Here is a 15,611-nt window from a genome sequence, read left to right as displayed (position 1 = left end):
TTAAAACACCACACATACATACTGTTAACAAGCAAAATTCCGACTTGCATTTTAATTATTTTATCACATTTGAAATATGTATGAACAGGTAGAAATAATTTTTGCCATATATTTTCTTAATGTCATTATATCAATTTTTTCATTATCTGGCACAGTGACAATTATCACAGAGGACAAAATATATTATATATTTTTTTCTTTCCACTACCAGACATTCACTATTTTATACATTAAGAGAAACAAACAATGCTTCTCAAAAGAAATGCACAACTCCCTAAAACTACCCCCACCACGTGGAGCACTTATTATATGGCCAAAGAATGCACACAACCCATTTTAAAATTACATCCATATTTCTAGGTCCATAAAAGCTATTTGACTCTAGACAGCACTTCAAAGCTCTCCAGAGAAAGGAACTACGCAAGGCTGTAATACTAACTGCTGTGTTCACGGTACTCACTGGAACAGGATTTACAAGGCTACACTTGAAGTGACGTGAGCCAACGCTATTACCCTCAGTAACTGCTACAGTTATAGCACTAGGTCACAGCCCCTGCTAAGCTTCAAGGGAATCAGGTTGTGCCCTAGCTCTTCAATTCTGCATCACTGGGAGTAGTGGTTGCCTTTGCAAACCTCCCTGTCCTATGGCCACAAAGTCCTCACACATCCCTTCTTTGGGGGGAGGGGGCAGCTTACATTATATGATCTTTCTTTGGTTCTAGCTTGTCCTATACAATGCCAGTCTCTTCTTAATTATAGCAGATAATACCCTTACCCTACGAATCATTTCCCTACAGCTTTAGCACAATCTACCTGGCAGTTACTGCTGTAAACAACGGACATTCACTTGAAGCCAGAGCAGGGTTCACATCACCAAGGCAGCTCAGAGATGATGGGCAGCTCAGAGATGACGGACAGTATGGTGATATTTTAGTTATGCTGAAATTTGATTTTATTTGTATGTTAATAAAGTTGCCTGGAGATCAGAGGTAAGAGCAAGTCATTTAGCAGAAGTCCGGTGGTGGTGGTGGGCATACATCCTTAATCTGATCACACGGCAGGCAGAATCTCTGTGTGTTCAAGGACACAGCCAAATGGTGACCCAAACCTTTAATCTCAGTATGAACCATAGAGACCTGGAGGTCTGTATAGACAGGCAGTGATGAGGAAGTCATGTGGTTGGGTTTACAGCCAATGAGAAGGCAAAACAGAAAGGCAATAAAAAGACAGGACACAGGAAGAAGGTCTTTCAGGGGAAGGACGGCAGTGAGTGGTAAGATAAGGTGGTCTTAGTTCTTGACAACTGCTCGATCTCTGGGCTTTTAACTCTTTATTTGGCTCTGTGTTTCTTATTTAATAAGACCGGTTAGAATTACATCTACAAGACAGGGATTATGATAGCAGAAAAGGGCAATATTACAGAAAACCACCAGATTATATACTGTGTATATTCCTTAATATAAATGGGAAGTTATAAATTGATCTAGAGAAGGCAGTCATCAATATTTGAACTGAATTTCTTCCATTGTTCAACGGGAGAGTTCATCTCACTTTTCCTGCTGGGACAGACCTTCATGTTGGGTTTCTAGAGCCATTTCCCAGATCTGCAGTCGGCCATCACTAATGAAAGTTTGTCAATCATTCATGAATCTTGCTCAGTTGTGTTGGGTTGCAGACCAGGATCTAGGTTATAATTAATGCCCACAGTATTAATTCAAAGTGCACTGACTCCCACACTTTTATCCACCGACTCGTGCTTACCCACTCATGAGGGCACACACTCAGTAATGAAGGCTTCCCTGTGGGTGAGGTGGGGCTATTCACAATTCCCTGCCCAAGAACTTGCTGCTGAGCCACGAAACGGCAAGACAGGAAAACGCTGACACATTTCATGGATACCCCTAGAGACTCTCACACTTGGACACCTATTACAAGCACCTCTGGAATAATTTTCCATTCAAATTGCCTTCTTTAGAAAACCTATACAGTGATTCTCAAAAGTGTAGCAGAGAATGACCGCATTATTCAGGAATTCCATTCCTAGGTAGCCTAAAAGAACGTAAACCCAGGATGCAAATAGGTGTTTGTACACACTGTTGATTGGCAGAATTATTCATAATAGCTAAAATAGGCAGAAACAACTCAAATACCCATTGACAAACAGAATGGAGTATATACATATGATGGCATGTTATCCAGTCTTTAAAAATGAAATTCTGCCCCATGCTACCACATGGACAAGCTTTGAAGACATTACACTAATGAAGTAAACCAGGAACAGGGGGTCAAAGAGCATGTGGCGCCTCTCAGGGGAGGTCACTAGCATGGTCAGACTCGGAGTCAGAAAGTTGAATAGTGATTGTGAAGGGCGGAGCTATTATTGTCTAATAGGTACAGAAACTCAAGTTGGGAGTTTATTCTGGAGATGGCTGATGGTCATGGGTACAACAATTCGGATGTGCTTAGTACCACTGAACTGTGCACTTAGAAATGGTTGATGCAGTGGATTTTTATGTTATCTATACTTAACCACAGTAAAAACAAAAAACTGCCTACTCCAGAGTCTATTCTCAACCACAAATAAGTGAATAGTTAGTTAATGCTGGCTAAAGTTTTCTCTCTTACCCTGGGAAGTAATCCCAGGGTAATAAACTGAGAAACACAGCCAGACATCTGCACTGGTGAGGAGGCCCATTCATGAGCCTGCCCAGGGTTCTCAGAGCCTGAGAATGGAAAGAATGTCCAGGCAAAGCAGCAGCAGCACCCCACCCCCCGCCCCCGTGACCTTTTCCAGTCAATGGGAAAGAAATTATGTTCAGCACATTCTTAAGAATGGTTGGGGCAAGGAAAGGAAGGAATTGAAACATATTTTAGGAAGTCATTTTCAAAATGTAAATTACGGAACAATTTCAGTACTTTTAAGGGAAGATTTAGAACTACAAAAATGTATGTGGGGGTGTGTGGACAGTGCTGACTCAGTCAGAGTGCTTCCTGCAAATGCATCTATTTCTTTCAGTGATTACTTTTATCGGTATATTGGTTCAAATAATTTACCCAGTCTGAATTGTAGTTATTACTACACTAGATGTTGTTATTATACTGTATTGTCCTTTCAACTCTCAAATCACATCTAACTAACTCACCCAATTCTTTATTACACATAATTACATTCAAAGTCCAGAAGGAAAAGATCATCTATTTGCTACCCTAAAAATATAAGTGCATAAATATATGTAAGTAAATACTAATAGAAGCTTGTTGATGAACATGAATAGTCAAATAATAAAAAGCTAAACTTCTCATGAAGGACTCTATGCTTTCTGCTCTAAATGTCTACTGTTCTCACTAGGCTCAAACAAACTCAGTGGGTGTCCATCATGTATTCATTCATTAATTCCAGAAAGCTAATAGACTGAACATCACTGTGTGTTAGCTTTTCTTGCAGGAATGAGGACCAGCAATATGCATGCGCCAGACATGGGCACTGCTGTGAAGTTCTTCTGTATCTCATTTCCACTTATTAAGAATTGGGTGATCCTGCTTCCAAACATTGTTCAGCTTTTCCTCTGCCCGACATGCATATATTCTGGCCTTCCTCTCTTGCCTTTCCATCTCACCTGAAATTGAGACTTTCTCCTCACATTCACAACCTTCTTCGTTTGTTGTTGTTGTTGTTTAGGTATTTTGGAGGAGGGCCGTGGGGGGTGTGGCTGCTGTTGTTTTGAGATAGGGTCTTGATAAATTGCTCAGCCCGGCCTTGAACTTTCAATCTTCCTGTCTGTAATCCCCAATGCTGGCAAATGTGCTTAGATGCTCATATGCCCAGCCCCCAATCCTTCCTGGCCTTCTTTTTACTTTTTATGTCATGACACCGTGAGCCTCTAGCAGATGACATAGCCATTTACTTGTCTTTTCCCCAACTCAGCTGTGAGCTTCAAGACTGTGATGTTTGGTTTTTGTTAGTTTAACACAAGCCTAGACATATCTGGGAAGAGGAAGCTTAGTTGAGAAAAATGCCTTCGTTAGATTGGCCTGTATGCAAGTCTGTGGGGGTGTGGTCTTGACTGATGATTGATGGGTGATGGCTCAGATCCCTGTGCGTGGTCCCATCCCTGGGCAGGTAGTTCTGAGTTGTATAAGAAAGCCCTGAGGAGTAAGCCAGTGAGTAGCACTCCTCCACACCCTCCGATTCATTTCCTGCCTCCAGCTTCCTCCCTAATCTTCCCTCAGTGACGCACAGTGACCTACAAGTATACTTCAGAATGAACCCTTTCTTCTCTGCCGACCTGTTTTTGGGCACCATGTTTTACAACAGCAATAGACCCTACTACCTTAGACAAAGACCAATCAATAGGTGTTTCTGAATGGATAAATCAAAACTGTTCAAGATTTATGGATGCTTAAAATGCATTTGATCCTTGGATTTTTGAAGTTGCTTATTAAAGAATACGCAGCCGAGAACTTGCAGTGGATCGATACCATTTCCCCTGCTCTGACTAACATAGAGCGCTCAGTTCTCTGTATCTTAGTATTTTAAATGTACCTATTTCTGAAACTAATTGTATTTCATGAAAAATACACTATAACGAAAGCCTTGATTAAGACACACTGGTCTCTGCCCTTCATCTTTTCCTATTCCCTGGCCTCCCCAGAGAAGCCCTGGATAATTAGCAGTCAGGGTTAAGTACATAAACCCCTGACAGCTTTTCTTCCTAATGCATGTCACATGGGGTTGCCACTTAGCAATAAACTGGATCACACATTAGCCCTGCAATTCAGAGCAAGCTTGTGACTATCAGTCGGAGACTCATAATTGAAATTGTTTTTTTTTTCCTCCTCAATAACTGATATCAAGCATTTCTCATTATAGCTCAGCCAACTCTTTTTCAGCAGGCTGCCTCTCCCACTCAAGTACTGCTGATGTGAATTACACGTACTTTACAGACAGCAGTGGAATACCATCTTTGAAAATTCAGTGAAAAGTCACTCTGCAGAGGAAGCTACCCACCTCTTGGTGACTGAGATAACCCATGGGCCCCCGAGGGGATTCAGGACATAATCCAGGGGAATCAGGGACATAATCCGGTCTGGATTTTTCATTTGTTTTAGTGTTGGGGAAAAGCCCATGTCTCAGACAATCTAAGCACACACTCTACCACAAAGCTAGGCTTCTAGTCCCTCGTCTGGCCTTTAAGTCACTTCATTCTCAAAACACACTTCAAATGCAATGAAAACCCAGTTTTTAATTTTTTTTTTACAAAATGCACAAGAAATAAAAATGTAATTTTAGCGGCTTACAGGAGAAGATTTTCATTTTCTAAGTTTCACTGGACCTCCAGGAAGTCTTCATTCAGATTATATTTCTATTGTAAGATGGTCCGGGAGACTTAAGACCCATTGCAAGCCACTTTATACTTTCAGCATTTTGTTTGAAAAGGCTTATAACTAGGGTTTTTTTGTTTTTGTTTTTTTTTGCCTGTGGGCTAGGGTTCTTTTATTGACAGCCTTCCTGAGGGCATCCTGCTTCTCTTGGTGACCCTAGTGACGAAAGCCAAAGCAGTCATTAATAAGTAATTAATTGTACAGTCCACATGGAAAGACATCTCAGGATGCCAGGGAGAAGCATTAGCAAGGCACACAGTCCAGCCATGTCTGCAGGCACTTCATCGGCATTCTTAAATACAATCAACAGAGAATCTAAAATGAACTACCGCCAAGTGTGCGGAAGTGGTAAGATGACAAATTCAGCCAGCATTGATGCTTGCTCCAGAGGGTCTCTCAGACAAAAATGGAGTTTGGAGGACACGATGTTGGGAGGGAGATGTGATGAGGAGACTCCTGAGTCGGGGTGCAAGTGGGAGACAGGGTGGGGATGTATGGAATCGAGATATATTGTCTATGTGTGTGAAAGTTTCAATAATAAGTTAAAATTAAACGTGGATTTGTTGGTGTTGTCTTTTTGTTATGTTTTGTTTTGTTTTGTTTTGTTTTTGAGACAGGGTTTCTCTGTGTAGCTTTGGAGCCTTTCCTGGAACTCACTCTGCAGCCCAGGCTGGCCTCAAACACTCAGAGATCCACCTGCCTCTGCCCCCGAGTGCTGGGATTAAAGGCGTGCGCCACCACTGCCCGGCTAAATGTGGATTTTATGGCACTTATAAGAACCGGTATTTTAAATTCAAATTAAGAAAGGGCACATAACTGTGGCAAAAATGTGGTTATAATTTTGAAAGGGCCATTGTCAAGAATCATAGCTGGCTTGTTGTTTCATATAGCTCTTAAGAAATTAAAGCCGTGGGGTGTGATAGCACACACTTTTAATCCTAGGTTTCGGGAGACGGGGAAGAAGAAAAGTGCATTTACGCCAGGCTGACTTACACAGAGAGAGTCTGTTTCAAACTGGGAGGGAGGGAGGGAGGGAGGGAGGGAGAGTTCTTTGAGAACTCATCCTAACACATGCCATATATACTTATCTCTGAGTAATGTGTCTACTTTTTAAATTTGTTTGTGTCTTAGTGGTGCCATTTTTCATCACAAAAGTAAAAAAAAAAAAAAAAAAAAAAATCAAATGCCCACCAGGTGGTGGTGGTTCATGTCTTAAATCCCAGCATTTGGGAAGGAGGCAGAGGCAGGCAGATCTCCATGAGTTTGAGGCCAGCCTGGTCTGCAAAGTGAGTTCTGCAAAGTGAGTTCCAGAACAGGACTCTGACAGAACAGAGAAACTCTGACTCAAAACAAAACAAAACAAAACGCAACAAAATCAAATGCCCATGTTTCCTGGGCCACTTAGCTCCTTCCCCACCATGGGACAAAAATCTCAGCTCCCCTCGTTGATGTCTGTGCTGAGACCTTTAATGGTGAGACCATCTTCACTGTGTGTACTGGGTACCGTGGCCTCTCCAGTGTGTGATAGCTGGTCGCCAAGGCAGTGACTCCTTCAGAAGACCATCCTCTGGCATTCTGTTAACTCTGCTTCAGCCACCTTCTCTTGGCTTCTATGAATTTCCTAAGATCTCTTCTTCTCCCGTCTTTGCATAGGCTCAGTGAAAGGCATTCCTGAAATTTCCCTGCTCAGTTTCACAGACTAAATGAGGGTGGAGTAAAAGTGGTCCATGCCTCTTGGAAGCAGAAAGGAAGCTAGAACCACCATCCGGTTCACAGTGGGAGCAAAAACATCTGGTCATCATCTGACTGTGAGATATGCAGATGTAGTCAGCATCCTACTGTGAAGGCATTATGACTGATGTGCTCTCCATTCATCTTTTCCTCTTCCTTACTGGTTATCCTTTCATGTGGGTTCAACCATCAATTCACAACTTCCTGGCAGTGCAGCGTTCCATTTCTGTCGCCCTAACACCTCGCTGTGGAGCTGGCAAGAGAAAGGAGGCACCCTTTCCTCGTGTTCAAGCTGGAAGAGGATGATCTGAGTACGTTTGTCCACATTTTGGCTTTTACGAAATATCTCTGTGAATTTCTACAAATCATCTCTGTGGAGGAAAAGATTTGGCAGGCAACCAGGGTTCAATGGCTGAACTTCCCTCAACTTTGGACAGCAATGACTCTATTCTAATCTTTACACGCTCATGGGAAAAGGTCACGTACACACACACACACACACACACACACACACACACACACACACCACACCTCCCGCAGAGAGGATTACCTCAGTTTAGGGAATGAGCTTCTGGTAATGGGAAACACTTGTGAAATTGTCACGATACAGACGACAATCCCAAGAATATAGAGGCAAACTTTTGTACAACTTAATTAAAATTGAATTCTGATGGCTAAAGCATTCTCTCACATTCATCTGCATTTTTAGTTGGCTGCCCTTCTATCAAAAAACAGGAAGTCAAATAAAAATCACAGATAGATTAGTTCATTTAACACTTACAGATCGTCTCTATATGTTAAGAATGTCAACTGTTTTATTTATGGTATTTCCAATAAAAATTGACCAAATTATCCTGCCAATCGAAAGGCAAAGAGTGCTCGGATGCATTCATGGGGCCAAGAACAAAGCAAGTAGTTTTCTTTCCCCTTCTTACTCTGTCTGGAACCATTTATATTAAACTTAGATGGTGGCATAGATCCAGAATTTGAAACATATCTTAAACTTTTGAATTGTGGGTTAAGACTTATGAAGATTTTAATTTTTAAAATATTTAACAATATCAAGAAAGAATTAAGTATATTTGCATTATTTTAATATGAAGAATTTTAAAGTATAGTGGTATCAAATGTTTTATGTGTCTCAGTTTTTCACAGATGTTTCTATTTCATTTCAAACTATTCGGATACTTAAGGATGGTAACATCTGTATCATTAAATTGTCCCTCTGATCTTAAAAGACAGGCCATCTTAATGCCCTAAATGGTTTATCAAGTGAAAGTTTACCAACAACAAGAATAAATTAATTTTTTTTTGCATGGCTCAAATTATTTTCATCTTGGAAGGCAATTTAGAGTCTACCCAGTCTCTCTCCTTGAGATTGCAGTGGTCCTGGGCTCAGAAAAGACCAGAACATAACAGAATCTATAATGAGGGCTGATATATTCTATTTTGGGGGATATGCATTTGTTTCTAAAGGAACAAAAGAACAAGACAACATATTCTTAAACTGATCCCTAAATATGGGTCAATTTTGTTTATGGTTTTATTTATGTACTCATTTATTTAGGGAGTTAACTGGTTGGCATCCCAGGCTGGCCTCGAACCCACAGTCTTCCTGACTCTGTCTCTCTAGTTCTGGGGTTATAGATATACACCACCACACTTGGCATCTTTGAATTCTTAAGCATTCTTATTACATGCTATGAAATATAATAGGTTGCAATTATTGCTGAAGGGTGTGTGTGTGTGTGTGTGTGTGTGTGTGTGTGTGTGTGTGTACATGTGTGCTAGTGTATAGAGCCCAGAGAACAAATTCAGAAAGTCACTCCTCACTAGCTCTTTACTTTGTTTTTAAGGCAAGAACTCTTTCATAGGTGAGTTGACCAGTCAGGCTAGCCAGGCTAGTCAGTGGCCTCCTGGGAACTAACTACCTATCTCCATTTTCCCAGCACTGGGATCACCAGTGTGTTACCACATCCAGCTTTTTACATGGCTGTGGGGGATCAAACTCTTGTCTTCAAGCATGCACAGCAAATACTTTACTAACAGAGGTACCCCTCAGCCCCAGAACATTCTATTGGTCTAGCTTCTAACTTACTCTAAAGGTCAGGCATCTGGTGTTTCACAAGATTTACATCCCGCTTACCAACTGTACTTTTCTAATAAAGTTTTATCAGAACATATCTACCGATTCATACATCATCAGCGACTACTTTGTCACTACAATAGCACAGCCGAGCAATTGCCACAGAGACCATGTAGCTTGGAACGCCAGAGTATTTCTTCTAGAAAGCCTTCTAAAACTCTGAAAGCATTATGCCAAGGCTGACTTGCAGAACTCTGTTAACTCATGAAACAGCAACATGAATGTTCCAGACTCGGTAAGCAACTGCAAAGAGCTGAGACGTTTGGTGAGCAGTTGGTGGGAAAGGAGATGTTAGGACACTTAACCAGAGTGGTAAGGTCCACAGGTGACACCTCTACTAGGAAACTTCGGGAAGGACATAGAACGTTTAGCAAGTGCAGTATTCAACTCTCCCTCTACAATCAGGACAGGTTCGGCTTACGTTACCTCTAAGCTTTGAGGACTGTTGTGGTTGCTGGAAATGACTTAAGGAAAACCACAAGGAAACTCAGGACTGGGAGTGTTTGATCCAGCACTAATTGTCTGGTAGACAGCCAGGAAAATGTAGGGAATAGTATAGAAATCTGCGACTCCACTTGTCTTGGGCCAGTGTGGGTCTCTTAAGCTTGCCAGTGGGAGACTTAGCAACCTGTAAGCAACATCAAGCTGCATGCATACTGCACCCCAAAATGGAATACGTTTTTCTTCCTCTTAAGAATTGTCCAATTTAGGTGGACTTTGTTCAGTCATCCCCGCCCCCCCCATTATGACCCAGTAGAAGATTGGAAGGGACAATTCAGCCTACACTGGTTTGGGGTACATAAACAATAAAGTAAGACTGTGTTCTCTTTAGAGAACATATTCTGTTTACCATCTTCTGCCTATGCATAAAAGGGCAAAAATACAACTTAAATCAGATGCATGATGGGAAGGGCCATGTGCAGTAGGAAAAAAATGATTATTTAACCTAATTAACCAATGAAAATAGAGAACCCCCCAAACTGCGCTCTTTTGTAACCAGAGCCTCCTTCCATTACACCAGGAAATCACCATGGTCCCTTGAGCATCTTCATTCATGTAGCCTGCTTGCCTGCCCTCTTGCCGGACACTCCACTTTGAATACAATTTGCTCACTCCTTTGCAATCTGTGTGGGCTTTCAATTCATCCAAAGGGCCCACAACCCAGAAAAGAGCTGGCCCAGATGCTTAGCACTGGGGACAGAAGCATTTGCCTAAGGTCAAACGATGGCAGCGACACACTCAAGGCAAACAAGAGACCAAAACGGTTCAGCAAAGGTAAGTATTCATCTCTTACAATCATCTTAGGAGCGTTCAGTAGATTTGGAATTATAACAAGACAAAAGGTCTAAAAACATGCAAATCCGTTTGAATGCTAGCACTTGAGAGGAAAAAGTTTAACTGCCTTCTCCAACAAGCAATGTTTGCATACTAATTATCACAGTGGCTCTGTAAAATACACACACACACACACACACACACACACACACACACACACACACACACACCAGGTCCAGCACATCCTCAAACCATATCCAAGGCTGCAGACACTCTCTTACTCCTCGAATTCTGCATCCTCAGTACACACTGTTAGACTTTTTCAACCCTTGGAATGTATATTACCATATAGAAAACAAGATGGCTAGCATTTGAATGGACCAAAGATGGGTGAGACAAAACAGAAGCCAGGAATGGGGATAAGGGCAGGAGGAAGAGAGAAGTGGATTGATGAGAGGCAGGAAAATGAGAGAAAGGAAGCATGGAGGGGAGATATGATGAATGAGTTTTATTTAACTAGCAAACCATATAAACATATTCTAGATGATCGCCAGTGTAATAGCCCTAGGAGACCTTTTATTGGCAGAATTAGAAGCAATTTTACCTGAAATACTTGACTCTTACATATTACCTCTACTTCTCATGTATTTCTGATATACGCACATTCCAAAAAGAGGAGTTATTTTTGTAAAATACAAACACCAAGCAAAAATTGTGCTCACTGAGAGAGTGCCTAGAGAGCCACATACATGCACATTGTTAAATATAGAAACCAACCGTAATGAGAATCATTATCGTCAGTTTCCAAGGATACCAGGATAAGCACTACTCCTAAATTGCAGTTCATTCAGCAAAGGGCATGGAGTAATTTATATTCAGGGTCATCACTGGCTGACAGCAGATGTGGAAGGAGGGCCAGGGTAAATCACCCTGCTTGCTTAATTCTGTTTGTTACCTACTTCACTTTTAAGTCCCTGACCCCTCTCCTTTGGTCCCAACCCTGGCCAATATTCAGAGGAGAAATTTGATGAAAATGACTGTAAATAACAACTTCCAAGAGGAAAAAAAAAAAATCTCCAGAGGGCAAGCAAAGAGACCTGTGATTAATGCAAGAGTGGGGGCGGGGGCTGGCACTCTCACTTTCTTTGTGAAAAGCTGCAATAGCCATTTGTGTGCATCAGTCACATTGGTCGCCATCCTCCCCTGTGCCTAGACGAGAACTGTACAGCTAACCTCAGCTTCTCAGCCAACCAAGGTCAGGCAATGTGAGGCTTTTGGAGAATACCACTGATCAACTGACGCAGTCTCCAACCTAAAACTCACCTTCGTCTTGAATTTTTCCTTCTGGCCTTTAGGACCCAGACTTTTTTACAATACCCATGTCCTTGGTTTTTTTGCAACAACAATTGAAATAGTTGCCACTACTTTCTAACAACTGGCGGGGGGCTGGGGGCGGGGGGATACTTCTGCACTCTTTATTTGTTTGTGTTAATCCATTTTCTGATTGCTTTTACTGTGGCAAGCACTGAGGTCACCACAAGTGGGCAGTTGATGAGGAGTGGTGGGACCCTTTGTCAGGTAAATATCAATAAGAGGCCACCAGCACCTAAGGAAATTGTCCTTCTAAGTCCAATTGTCACTTATGAGAAGGGTGATTCAGATTTCACGGATAGCTTATCTTAAAATTATGAAAATGTAAATAAAAAGATGGCTGAGCTGCTGGGGAGATGGTTCCGTGGGTAAAGTGTGTACAAGCGTAAGGTCCCCAGTTCAGACCCCCTCAAACCCACATAAGAGCTGGATGGGTGCAGGCCAGCAATCCCAGTTCTGGGAGGTGGAGACAGGTCGATCCTGGGGGCTTGCCAGACTGCTAGACGAGTGGAATGGTCAGCTACAGTTTCAGTGAGAGAGTCTGTCTCAAAAGGGAAATTAGAGACTGATTGAGGAAAACACCCAGTCTTCACTCTGGCTTCCACACCCACCAGCATGGGTGAGTGAACCTACATATTCATGCACATAATCAAATACTACATACACACAAACAAGAACAACGTGGTCCAGATGTAATAGCGATTTTCTATTTAGGTCCTTGACCATCACCTGTCTGTTCTATAGAATAAAACTTTCGATGGAGCATCTGGTACCTGTGATGGAAGAAACACCATCTGTACCTTCAAATGCTTCCTCTTGATGGACATGAGCCATTATGCCAGGCTAAGCTTCTTAGCTTAATGTGATAATAAAGAACAAGCTGGCTATTTTGATAGTGAAGGCCTTCTAGGGCACTCTGCTTTTGCAACGAATGATACTGTTAACTGTTTCTCAGAACTGAAGGAATAAAATACAACAAAGTTTCCCAATAGCTATAAAGCACACACATTGTATATCAATAAACAAACTATTTACAGATTAACTGTTAATACAGGAACTGTAACTTCTTTAACATTCTTCCTATACATTATACATGATTAAATATTACATATTTATATGCATTGCTATGAAGATGTCAGTATAGCCCAATCTTTTTTTTTTTTTAAATCCAAACAAATTCACCCGATTTGGGTTTAAAAGGTTGTTTTTGAATCCAGTCAACAAAGTAATAATAGCAAATTTAAAGACTATATGAAATGGGAAGATAGTCTCAATTATTTTGAAAATTATGTCCAAATTCTTCTGGTGTGTCATTTTGACAGTATTTCTCATAGGACCAACATTTGGAGATAAGATGGCTTCAGACATAGTCTTGCATTTCAGGCCTGAAGCTTTGAAACTGCTTAACAGGGCCCCATTTACTCCTTTTTGTCCGGCCCAAGGCTTGTACTTAACCGGCGAACATACAGTAAGTTCGGTGGGTGAACATCAGACAAAATATTCACAAACCATTAGCAGAAAAGTCATCCCCTGTTGGAACATTTCTTCCTGATAACATACATCAGGTTTTCACAAAACCTCCGAAGGCAGAAAGTTTGCATTAGACATCATAACTGTATTCCCTGTTTATGCATACTCAATCTAAAAAAAAAAAAAATCTTCAGCGTTGAAAGTGCCTCACCCACCAATTCAGAAGCCTTATTTTGGAAAGGGGCCACTTGGCTCTCTGGATGTAAGAACCTCAGATGATGGGTTCCTGCTCCACCGTCTACTACCCCTGCATCTAGATTACAGTACTATATTTCTCATGTGTCCAAAAAATACTTTCTAGTGGTTCACCCCCCTGCCTTTTTTTATTAAAAATTCGAAAGTATCTAATTATCAACCCTCAACCCAAAATCTCAGTTACAACGCTAGTGAGCACTGCCACAATTTTTTTAAAAGTAGAGCTGCGGCCATCAGGAGAGAATCTGGCTCTGCCACCTGAGCCTAAGGCCAGCATTTCCCCTCGTGGGTCTGGCGCAGCTCTGATTCTTGGCCCAGCTTCCAGCCCTCTGGCCTCCAGCGCAGCTTCCCCGGCGGCCTCAGCTCTTCAGTGAGGCTGCAGACAAGCAAGAGACCACTGAGGTCCCAGGTTCTGTCCTGGCCAGCGAGGGGGTGTGGCTGGTGTGGTAGCGGCGAGCCAAAGGCAGCCGGGGTGCTCCGGGCTGTGCGCCCTGGGGTGGAGGTGACCTGGTAACCCGAAAGCTGCTAGGGGAGGCGGAGGTAGTGACAGAGTGTTGAGGGGTTTTGAGGAGCTGGCTGACCTCCTCTGTGTTGTGTCAGGGGGACAGGGGACGGACAGGGCAGACATGCTGGCAGTGGGCAGCGCCCAGGGCGCCGGGGAGCCTGGCGGATGCGCAAAGTGGGAGCCATCGCGGAGCGGGGTAGCAGTCCCGGGACGGCGGGGGGCTGCGTGCGGGGCTCGGGACGCGGCCACCTACTCACCTATGCACAGCTGGATAGCGTAGGCATAGTAGGACCAGCCCAGCAGCAGGCTGATGAAAACCACCGGGATCCAGTAGAGCACCCGCCGGCACCGCCGCCGCACGCCGCCCGGGCCCGAGGGCGCCATCTTCCAGCCGCACACACCTGCCCAGCTCCTCCGCCGCCGCCGCCCGCGGGCCTGGCTCGGGGCCGGGCTTGGGGCTCCCGGAGCACCCGGCGGGACAGGCCCGGGGGCGGCGGCCGGCTGCGCTGCGGCCACTGCGGCCGCCGTGGCGCTAGCTCCCCATCCCGCGGCAGCGAGCGGGCGCCGCGGACTCCCGCTGCTCAGCCTGGCCGAGGCGGCGGTTCTGCTGGGCGAGGACGAAGGCGATGAGGAGGCGGGAAGCTCCGCTCCGCCCCTGCCTGGTCCCCGCCCGGTCCCCGCCTCGCCGCCGCCTCCCACCGCGCGGCGGGCTGCGCCCTCCGGCGGGTGCCGGGGGCTCCGGGCTCGCACTCCCGCAGCGCCCCCCCGGACGCTCGGCTACCTTCGCTTCCTAGCCACCGGCCACCGCGGGCGCGCTCGAGGTGGCGACCCGGTGCCCACCCGGTGACCAGCTGCTTGGTCCTCCGGCCCCTGTGCTTGGCCCTGGATCGACCCTCCCCACCCGGATCGGAGGGACCACGCTGCGCAGAGCCGCGAGTGGGAGGGGGGATATGAGCGGCCCTGGGCCAGCTGCAAACCCACTCCTCACCTGCCTGGTCCAGGAAGAACTTGTGCCATTAAGTCCTTAAGCGCCCAGGCCCGCGTCCCTGAGTCCTATTTGAAAAATTCTCACTTCAACTTGTGGGTGCGGGCAAACCGGTAGGGAGCAGCCAACGTGCGGCCCGTTTCCAGAACAGACCAGCGAAATAATGGTGTTTGGGCATGAGGATGCCTACCAAGGTGCCCAGATCTTCACCAAGAAGGGGGTTGCCAGAGGCCACCTTCTGGCTGGAGGGAGCTGAGTGAGCAAGTTGCATTTTGCTTTCTGAATCCACTGACAGCTAGAGTTGGGCATGACAAACAATTCTTTGCTGGGAGAATATGCTCTTTTGTGTGTGTGTTAAATTATTTACTGATCGGAAGAGTAAAGTTTACAGCTACCCTCTCCCAAGAGTCAGGCGATTCCTTCTCTGCATTCTGTTTCATCCCATCCAGCCTGACAATATTTTGTCTTATGGTGGCAATTCTAAATTTAGC

The 15,611-nt window shown here is 44.2% G+C and overlaps 1 protein-coding gene across 2 annotated transcripts in view; it reads right to left on the bottom strand.

Annotated features, from left to right (window-relative positions):
* Positions 1-14,768, bottom strand: part of Zdhhc2 (zinc finger DHHC-type palmitoyltransferase 2) — a 61,987-nt gene extending 47,219 nt beyond the window's left edge. Inside the window, exon 1 of one of the 2 annotated variants that reach the window (XM_028872363.2) lies at positions 14,393-14,768. In XM_028872363.2, the coding sequence (XP_028728196.1) occupies positions 14,393-14,519 (127 nt within the window). In that variant the 5' untranslated portion in view covers positions 14,520-14,768. The remainder of the gene's footprint in view (positions 1-14,392) is intronic. The other variant, XM_028872364.2, reaches the window with a different exon arrangement.
* Between the last annotated feature and the right edge of the window lie 843 nt (positions 14,769-15,611).

This window comes from Peromyscus leucopus, chromosome 17 (genome assembly GCF_004664715.2).
Source record: "Peromyscus leucopus breed LL Stock chromosome 17, UCI_PerLeu_2.1, whole genome shotgun sequence".
NCBI lineage: Eukaryota > Metazoa > Chordata > Mammalia > Rodentia > Cricetidae > Peromyscus > Peromyscus leucopus.
This window is presented reverse-complemented; position numbering and strand designations above follow the sequence as displayed.